Below are 10,281 nucleotides of genomic sequence, written 5' to 3'. Positions count from 1 at the left end.
GATATGGGAGATAGCTATGGGAAAATGGTTGATCAACCGAATTTTACAATGGAAATGATTTTAGTGTCTTGGGCGATTTCTAAAGTTAAAACCCCAAGGTCACTCAATGGTGGCATAATAAATACTTTTTATAAAATGTTTTCGGCATGAGTCAACTGAGTGCATCAAGTACTCAGCCCTGCATTTCTTTTTTAAAAAATGTGCAGGTTGAGCAGTGACGAGCACAGTGGGTGTTGAGCATAAAAGTGAAGAATGTCTATCAAATGTCTAGAATATGTTGTGTCTTCATACATAGCATTATTCTACTCTCGAAATTCTTCCGCTAAATATTGTTTCTTTTGAGTTGTTGATTGTTGAGAAACTATGATTTTATTCGAGCTATTCCCATTTGTTTCGAGCTTTGGTCGAGTTGTGTTGTTTCCCCCTTTCTTCCCCGCTTCTTTAACCCTCCCCTAGTCGCGATCAACCGTGTTTTCTATCCTTAGAAAATGCGGGCGTGACAAAGGTTGTCTCTATAAAAGAGAAGCAACCAAGAATGACTTTGTCCCACATCGAAAGTGAAACATAAAACATTCAAGGTTGTCTCTATAAAAGAGAAGAAACCAAGAATGACATTGTCCCACATCGAAAGTGGAATATAAAATATTCAAGGTTGTCTCTATAAAAGAGAAGCAACCAAGAATGACTTTGTCCCACATCAAAAGTGGAACATAAAACATTCAAGGTTGTCTCTATAAAAGAGAAGCAACCAAGAATGACTTTGTCCCACATCGAAAGTGGAACATAAAACATTCAAGGTTATCTCTATAAAAGAGAAGCAACCAAGATTGAATTTCATAGATTCACAAGCCCATCAAATATATGTGGGCTATTATGAATGTCTTGTATTTATTTATTTGTAAAAATTGTTTTTAAATATAAAAACAATTTTTATAAATAAAAAGTATTTTTTTTAAAATTCGATTTTTGTTAAAAAAAATTGATTTATTGCGTCAGCGTGACGACGCCCACTCGCGGGCCGGCGAGTGGGTGTCACGCATGGCGCAGGGGCGTGCCACGTCGCCACGGCGCGTGGCGTGACGGCCCGTCCCGTGTCTCGCAGGCACGGGCTGCGGGACGGGATCGGGACGGGCGCGGGACGGGACAGCGTGTCGCAACGCGTCGCGCGAGCGTTCCGTCGCGGAGCGCCGCGTAGTGGATGCCCTTAGTCTCGGATCTTCTCTCTCAATAAGAAAAGGTAAAATGGACCATACTACGATTCTAGTAGTAGTATGCAATAAAAGTAAAACACAATTAAGAAGGCGAAGATAAAGGGGAGAGGGATAGATGTAACTTGTGTTCATCCAGCAGCAGCAACGATCTTCACAAGCTGGAACTTTAACAAGAACTAAATCAGGACATTAAGCTAGGAGATCCAAGAATTTACAAAAGTAATAAGTATAGATTAAAAGTACGAAACAAGAAATGCAAGAAAAAGGGACGTTGGCCAAGAAAAACACAGCTCTCCTATAATCATCTTCACCTTCAAGACCGCTTTTTTACCCGGCATTTCCAACTATGCCAAGTATTAGTCTCCGGTTAAAAATAAAAAGAAAAAAAAAGTTACAGTGTACATTTAAAGAATTCAACGGCTGCTCTTATCATCGAGGCTACCTGTATTCACATGACGATTGTACAACAGGTCATTACCATTAGCAAACGGGGGCGGCCAGCAGGGTCAGGTGGCCGCGGGTTCAGCCGGCGTGGTGCAAGGAGCGAGGAAAGTGGGAGGCACGGTGATGCCACCCCCTTTAACAGATACACTAGGACTCCGAACTGAACTAGCACGGCTCACTAGATGTGAGTCGAGAAACAACACCACGACGGTGATGTCATCGTGGAAATGTCGGCGGACCCCACGCTCGATCTTCTTCAAGTCCGAATACCTCATTTCTCTCTTCTTAGCAGCCTCTTGTAATGCTGTTTTCACTAATCTCCTAGCGCTTCCCTGCACGTTATACGAGCAAATGACCTTATTCGCTTATACTAATTGCTAGCCTAGAATCCATAGTTAGGAGGGAGAATGGGGAAAACAGTAAATCGATTGACAGAAATGTCTTTTGCTAGTTGGAAGGGTATTATTTACAGGAAAGAAACACTGCAAAGTCATTACAGATCATCTTCATATCTTCATCTATGGATTGTTTCCAAATCAGCCATTATTGATTTGAAGGTATTGGTAAATCAATGTTGGAGACTATTAGTGATCATTCACGTAGTTACAGAAAACTTACAAATACAAGAAACAATATAATAGCTCCAAATAATATCTCAGCATCAGAACCTACTACTAGGAACTATGGTCAGTAACAAACAGAGTCGAGGGTAGGGGGAAGATTTGTTTAATGGGAGGAACCTAATGTTGTTTGGCCATGAAAACAACTGATTCAACCATCCATCCATCCATCCATGTTGTAATTAAAAGATAATATGTCATTGTGCTTGATAGGGCCATCTGTGTGATCTATGCTATACATTCTTTTGTCTTTTTCTAGTCCTATACGATTTTTTTCACCTCCACAAGCAAAGTTTAATCACCAGTTATATTCCATTCAACAAATGAATATGCACACATCTCTAAGCCTACATGTTCTGAAAAATTCCTAATTTATCATAGTAACTGATTCTTGTAATATTCGGACGCCACTAAGCTACGAGACTCGGCTGCTCTTTTACTCAAATGATGAAATGAATCCGGGGCAGGTTGCACGTCAATGTAATTCTTAACTGATAAGATGAGAATGAGTTTAAGCATTAAATAACTTACGCTACGCGGATGGGTTTGGACAATATCAACTGCTTCTTGATTGGTAAGGTGCTCCCAAAGACCATCTGACGCAAATATAATGAACTGATCTTGAGGTAGCAGCTGGTGCACTGTAATAGCAGGGTCTGCACTCAAAATCGGTCTTTTGAACGGCTCCCGAAGTCTAAATTTTTGGTATAATGGTTCTCTGTTGAATTCAGCTTTTTTCAGATACACATCTCCGATTGATCTGGAGACCTGTAAAACAACATACCTATTACCAACTGTAACAAATGAAACGAAAATCAATATTAAGAGATAATAGCAAAAACTGCCGGTTCTTGATTAATTAATAGTCCAGGACACATCATTAAAATGCAATACAATTATGAGGAGTAAGAGTAACTGAGGTGAATGTTGACTTCATCCACTACCTCAAAGACATTAAATGAAGTAATAAAATCCACCAATACTGCAAAAAACTTGCTATCAAAGCAATAACTTTACACAGTGACATGCAAATGTCCTCAACTGCCAAAATAGGTCAATTTGATTTCATGAATCTTTCTCCATCTAACACAACCATATTAAAGGCAGAAAGTCATAACTATGACAACCATAGATTAAGACAACCTAAAACTGAAGGGAGTACAGAGGAAGAAACTTTTGCCTCAGATATACCATCATACTTCATCTTGTGACTGAGCATTTCAACAGATAAACACAAGCACAATGGATCAGTTTACATGGTTCACAATCTCTTAAACTGGAGATTTTCCGACATCAGCTAAGATATGGGCAACAGAAATCCCTTGATTTTTGCAATTGAGGTAATTTAGATTGAAGATAATTTCTTGCACACCCTAGTACCATTCATGTGACAAAGGAACAGCACCAAATGTCAAACTAGGTCAAATGCCACTATAGACCTAGAACAAGACGAACCTGAATGAGACCCTTGACACGCCATACATTATGCTTCAAAACTACAATGTGCGAGTCATCAGGGTGCAAAGACTGCAGCTCCTGCCTCACAGATTCTATACTTGCATTATGTTCTGCCGAGAGTTGAATTGCAAGCACTTCCCCAGTAGCCTTGACAAGTCTCCCTAAAACAGCACGGGAATCGCCAAGGTTGGCAACATATAAAGTTCCACCACAGATGATTCCTACTAGACAGCACGAGCCAACTGCTGCAATCTGTGGTTTCAAGGGCCACTGTCTGCTGACTACTGAGAAGAAACCATCTTCTGTGGCCTGAAATGCCTTCTTAATAACCTCCACTGACATGGATTGATGCTCCGCCGTGAATCCTGCAAGATCAAGAAATAAAAGAACCAAAATATTCAACAGCTATTGAGAAAATAATAATTAGCATAAGAAACCAAGTTTAGTAGTCAAGCTCCAATTCATGTTTCTTGCCACTTTAATGACAATAAAAACACATAAAAACTTGTCTTTGGCACAGGACTTTCTTTGCAACAGAAATCATCCATTCAAGATCTTATACCAGCAGATGATATTAGGTGCAAAATATCCCAGATAATCTATTCTTTTTCTTTCCAAAAAAATAAACTAAGCTAAAGTAACTATATATACAGGAACTTCAAATTCTGGCGGATATCAGCACTTACTCTTTAGGTGTTGAAAGAGATGCTCATTGATAAACCGCGAGGTCTCTGGACCACCATGTCCATCATATATTCCCACAAAAGTGCCATATGGACCTGTCTCGTTCGAGCTTAGACACCCTGATTCCAGTTGGCTCTGATCCTCAAGTAAATTATTAGCTTGAACTACAGACATGGAAAACTCTCCATTAAAATGTTGGCCAAGGTCCTTGTACCATAGAAGCCCGTCTTGACGACCACTCGCTTCAGAACCCAAGTGAACATAACGATCCGCCCTTGGCCGAAAGCAGGCCCTTAAAAAGTTCATTAACCCGGATAACATCCCCTCATCTCATCCAGACCACCCTCCAAATTATTCGCATTCCACCAACCTCCCAAAACCAACTTCTCTTACCTAAATTAAACCCAATTATGAACTTATATTATATCAAATCCTCCTCCACGAAGCAGAAATGCAAGCTAGAAGTCTGAAAGCAAAACCCACAAAAATATCAAAATTTAGAGTTCAAAACTGTCCCATGATATCAAGCAACGTGTACTAATTAATGAAGAAGAATTTTTCATATGTGTGGGCAAGGAAAAATCTATTACCACTAACGCCGCAAACAACATCCAGAAAATTCAACACCATTGAATAATAGGCTTTGAAAATATTCACTTTTTCTTCGGAAAGTTATTTGGTCAGCTAGTTCACATTCTGGAAGGTCCAAAACCCAAAAAAACAGAAACTAATATTGCTAAACCAAATATAGCTAAGATACAAACGCCCTAAATTTACTAAATTAACAAAAAACAAAAACCCTCAGCAAATTCAGCTCCAGTACCAAAATTAACACACACAGCTTACTACGGAAGTTACCTTCAGAGCTGATAGAACGGAAACGAAGATCTGAAAGTGAAAAAACGGCGTAGATCTGTGGGTCCGTCACCTCAAAAAGGGGGAAATTAGGAAATTTTCAAAATGAACTTTCTTCTCTAAGGATTTTTTGTTCCTTTTAGTCTTATCCCTCTTTTCTGCGCAGCAATTCGATTATGATGATATGATAGACTGCGAGTGAAAATGAAAACAATATATATAGAGAGAGAAAAGCAAGTGAGAGATGAATTATGAAATTGAAGCAGTAGAGAAGAGAAGAGAAGAGAAGAGAAAGTGGTGTTACTATTAATATTATGGTGTGTTGATTGGGGGTAAATGAACTCTGGTCTATCTCATCAGACAAACCCCATTAGAAACCAACAATGGAGAGCTTCAAGCCAGCAAAGCAGAGGACCAGTTTCGGGCTCCACTCTGTCTCTTCCAAATAGCGAAGATCTAGAGAGAGAGCTAAAATAATGTAAATCTAGAGAGAGAAACAATATGCAGGAGAGAAATAACGATATGCAAAAAATAGGGGAAATTGAAAATCTATATATAATTAATTTCAGAGTGAGAAAAATGCTTATAAAATTGATTTTTTTGGAGAGGAGAGAGTCAATGAAGTGGCGATAAAGATGGGATGAGGTCGGAAATTGCATGGATTTTCCATGTTATGAGCTCTTGCGGTGACGCGTGGGTATCAATTCTGCTATTGGTTGGTTGATTTGGTCTAACTATTTATATTCAAAATTATTGAAAATTACTACTACTAAACTTTATATTTTGGGTGATATATTTATAACAAATTCATGAAATCCTCAATCATATTAATTCTCATCTATTGTTTATTCTCATTCATGTGCAGTCAGTACTAATTGCCACCCAAATTATATGAAGTACTGAATATTTATGTTTTAAGTGTAACAAATACTCCATTCGTTCCATAGTAATGGAGGCGTTTCTTTTCGGCACGGAGATTAAGAAAAATTGTGTTATGTGAATTAAGTAAATGGAGAGTAAAGTGGAAAATGAAAAAGGTAGAGAGATGAAGATACAATAAAGTAAGAGAGACTAAAAAAATTTATTTCCTTAATAATAAAAGCTCAAACTAAGAATTGTGAGTAGCTATCAAAGTTAGTACTATCACTCTAAGTGATCGCAAAAATAAACAGCCAAAAAAAAGTACACTAAATGAAATTATATTTATATAGTATTATTTTTAAATTATACTATATTTTAACCACACTAAATATCTCTTATCAAAACATAAATTTTATATATTACCTACCATATTTTTCCCCTTCTCAAATAAATTCATAGTAAGGCCCCCACAATGGGGCGCGCCACATCAGCAGTTTTATCCTCCTACCCCCACCTGCAATGGGGCGCCATAAGGCGCGCCCTATGCATTTTATTTTATTTGAATATTTAAATAACAAAAAATTGGGAAAAAACTCCATTTCATATATAAAAATTATACATTACAATACGAATTAAAAAAAATACGCAAATTCAACGACGGCGGTTACGGGCCCACACTTCTTTAATCATGTCGTTCATGAGTTACGCATTGTCTTGTTGGTTGCGCATTGAGGCATGTCTAGCTAGAACCTCGTCGAAGCCCGACGGCAATCCTCTAGCGGGGGGCTCGGCCGCCGTGCTGGATGAGCTAGATGCACCGTCATCATCGTTCCACTCGGTGATGCTCCCACCTTCATGCTCGACTATCATGTTGTGCATGATAATGCACGCATACATGACGTCGGCGATGATTTCCTTGAACCAAAGACGAGTCGGCCCTCTCACAACGCCCCACCGTGATCGGAGCACACCAAATGCCCGCTCGACATCCTTCTGCGCCGACTCCTGCTTTTGCGCAAATAAAACCCTCTTCTCACCTATTGGGCAGCTGATCGTCTTCAGAAAAACAGGCCACCGTGGATATATGCCATCGACCAAGTAGTACACATGTGGTATCGGCGCCTGTTGGCAGTGAACTCGATGGGCGGGCCGTTGCCGTTGCATTGCTCGGCGAAGAGGGTGGAGGAGTTGAGGACGTTGATGTCGTTGTTCGACCCGGATACGCCGAAGTACGCATGTCAGATCCAGAGCCGATGGTCAGCGACGGCTTCGAGGATCAAAGTCGGGTGGCTGCCCTTGTATCCACTAGTGAATTGGCCTCTCCACGCCATCGGACAATTCTTCCACTCCCAGTGCATACAGTCGATGCTCCCTAGCATCCCAGGAAAGTCGTGCGTCGTCTCGTGCATCTTCATCAGGCCCAGGCAATCAGCGGCAGTCGGCTTGTGCAAATATGTGTCGCCGTAGGCCTCCACAACTCCCCTACAAAATCTCTTCAAGCACTCCCGGCCTGTTGTCTCCCCGACGTGGAGGTACTCGTCGAAAATGTCCACCGTGGTGCCGTAGGCCAACTGACGGAGTGCAGCCGTGCACTTTTGCAATGGTGTAAGGTCGGGTTTGCCGATGTCGTCTTCCCGATACGTGAAGTATTCATCACGTGACGACAACGTCCGGACAATGCTGAGAAATAGGTAACGCGGCATTCTAAACCGCCGGCGGAAAACAGTCGGTCTCCACGTTGGTTGATCGGCAAAATAGTCTTCAACCAGACGTTGGTGAGCTGCCGCGTGGTCGCGTCGGACAGACGTCCGACGTCGAATAGGCCTGCGGATCTGCTCTGCCGCTTCCTCGCGCTGCAATTCGAGTAAGTATTCCGCCATGGCTTCTTCAACGGCTGCATCTAAGGCTGCCGAGGTCTCCGAGTGCGAACTACCCGACTCCGAGGAGCTTGAACTAGTGGTGTCATCGTCATAGTTCATTTTGGTATGTGAGATAGGTAGAAATGTGAGAGAGGAGTGAAACGAGAGAGGCGAGATGTTCGTATGAACAAGTGAATGAGAAACGAGGTTTAAATAGAAAAAAAAATTCAAAAACGCGTGGCATCTCCACGACCATCATCAGCCGATCCCGCAATAGGGCGTCCGATGGCGCGGACGATGGCCTATCGTCCTCCGAGCCCACAATGGCGCGGACGATGCATCGGGCGTGGGCGTAGGGCGCGGACGATGGCGGGTACCTACAATGGGGCGGACGATGACGTCCGCGGACGATGGCACGCATTGGGCTTGCCATCGGGCGTCCCATTGTGGATGCCCTAACGCCTATGCTATCACAACTTAGTAACGACATCTCTTATCTTATTCTTTTGACATTGATATTGTTCATACAGACATCTACTATATATATATATATTGTAATCTCTCTCATTTATTTTAAATTATTTCTCTCTCATTATTTTCAACTTTAAGGCATTAATCTCGGCATGTGTGTGATACTCTTTGTAAAACTTCATTTAAACTTTGTTTGATTTCATCAATACAAAATGACAGCTTCAATTTAGTAATTTTCGACTAATTTAACTACAAGCAAAAGCTATGTGTGGAATCAAAATACAAAAAACACTCTCTGTTGCGTAATATTGTCATGTCGACATTGGTCCAGTAGTCAAATTAAATTAATATTATATGCATTCATAATAAACTGCATTGTCACTATATGAGTCGCCAATTTTATCAAGCATTTAAAACTTGCCTTTAGACCATGTGTAAAACAATTAAACAAGTATGATAATCATTGGTGCTCGATGATTACATATCTGTTTGATCAATTTCATGCCAATTGAAGTAGTAATATTTTTGTACGAGTTATTTGGTTAAGTATTAACTATAAAATGGATTTTAATGAATTTCCTCAATTCATATTGTTATTAAAACAATAATATTACTGTTTTGAATATATATATATATATATATATGGTTGTGATCAATTGAGATTTTTTAGCCTAATTGAGAAGTGAGATGCATTATCAACCACTCATTTTTATTAAATGAGTGGTCCAGAATTTGCCACATGGAAAATATTTTTAGTTTAATTAATTATGAAAGGGCGTAATGGTAATTTTATGTTTAAATTGGGTTTCTTCCGCTTGTGTTCTCCATCTCCTTCCCAAATCCCCGCCGCAGATTTCGATCTCAGCCCCTCCGCTTCTCCGCCGCCCCCAAAATCTCTGCCACAATCTCCGTCGCCGACAAGCTTCCTGACGCCACCCTATCCTACCTCGACGCCTCCGACGAGCTCCAGACCATCTCAATCGCCGACATCACCACGAATAAGAAGGCAATTTTGGTCGTGTCCTCCGTCGCCGCCTCCTTCATCCGCGCCATCAGCGCCGCCGCCATAACCTCGCTCTCCTGAGCCAATCTCTGCCACATCAGCTTCCTCCTTCTCCATCCTCCTCACCCATTCCTCCAGGTCCATTTTCCTCCACCCGCTCTCGAGATCTCGTTGTCTCTCTACTTCGGTAGAGACTGGATCTTCAAATCGTAACTCCTCACCAGGAGCGTCGTCTGCCGCCGCCGCCGCTCATATAGTGCGATTCTCAATCTGTCGTTCTGTTTCGGTTGACGAAATTGCAATTATTAATTACTCTGTTTTCTCTTCAATTTGACAGCAACAAATGGTTGTTTTGATTTACCTGTGTATTGAGGTAGTGTTCAATCTCGATTCGTTGTGATTGAGGATTGGCTAGTAGCAATTTTCCATTGACATGCTTCAAATCGTTGCTGGAGATCGTCTCCGACGAGATCTGCAACAAGGCGAGCTCGTGCGCGCTGAAGCTGCTGATGCAGATGCTGGAGGCGTCAAAGAAGTCGAGGCTGAAGGCGATCAAGGCCGGCGCGATCTGCATGTTGGTGGAGCTGCGGCCAGAATCGAGCAGATCTAAATGCGAGAGGATTATGCAATTGATCAATTTTGCTTTTGTTACAGTGTTTGTCAGTTGTTGACATTTTGATATATAAGCTGGTGACACTATGACAACTATGGTGCATATCGTGTCAACGGCACATACATGTCATGTCAACTACGGTACATATCGTGTCAACTACACATACAAGCCATGTCAACTACACGTACAACCATGTCAACTG

At 41.2% G+C, this 10,281-nt stretch overlaps 1 protein-coding gene across 3 annotated transcripts; it reads right to left on the bottom strand.

Annotated features, from left to right (window-relative positions):
- Positions 1-1,421: 1,421 nt before the first annotated feature.
- LOC121747489 (probable protein phosphatase 2C 46) lies at positions 1,422-5,859 on the bottom strand. 3 transcript variants are annotated; one of them, XM_042141531.1, is made up of 6 exons: positions 5,577-5,859; positions 5,276-5,464; positions 4,420-4,883; positions 3,731-4,098; positions 2,807-3,043; positions 1,422-1,987 (listed from the first exon to the last, which is right to left on the bottom strand). In XM_042141531.1, exons 3-6 carry the CDS (start codon positions 4,736-4,738, stop codon positions 1,718-1,720), a joined length of 1,194 nt encoding a protein of 397 aa, XP_041997465.1. In that variant the 5' UTR covers positions 4,739-4,883; positions 5,276-5,464; positions 5,577-5,859; the 3' UTR covers positions 1,422-1,717. The 3 variants fall into 3 exon arrangements, with proteins under 3 accessions (XP_041997465.1, XP_041997468.1, XP_041997467.1); XM_042141534.1 differs by having other exon boundaries at positions 5,276-5,430; XM_042141533.1 differs by having other exon boundaries at positions 5,276-5,859.
- Between the last annotated feature and the right edge of the window lie 4,422 nt (positions 5,860-10,281).

The sequence above is a fragment of the Salvia splendens genome, chromosome 9 (genome assembly GCF_004379255.2).
Source record: "Salvia splendens isolate huo1 chromosome 9, SspV2, whole genome shotgun sequence".
In the NCBI taxonomy this organism is placed as follows: Eukaryota; Viridiplantae; Streptophyta; class Magnoliopsida; order Lamiales; family Lamiaceae; genus Salvia; species Salvia splendens.
Note: the sequence above shows the minus strand (reverse complement) of the source record. Positions and strands in the feature narration are given on the sequence as shown.

Excerpts from the sequence above, each read along its gene's own strand:
- LOC121747489 (XM_042141533.1), bottom strand. The coding sequence starts at position 4,738 with ATGTTATCCGGGTTAATGAACTTTTTAAGGGCCTGCTTTCGGCCAAGG. Across the intron at positions 3,044-3,730 it reads GTGTCAAGGGTCTCATTCAG|GTCTCCAGATCAATCGGAGA; the intron begins GTTCGTCTTGTT and ends GTTGTTTTACAG. Across the intron at positions 1,988-2,806 it reads TCCAAACCCATCCGCGTAGC|GGAAGCGCTAGGAGATTAGT; the intron begins GTAAGTTATTTA and ends TATAACGTGCAG.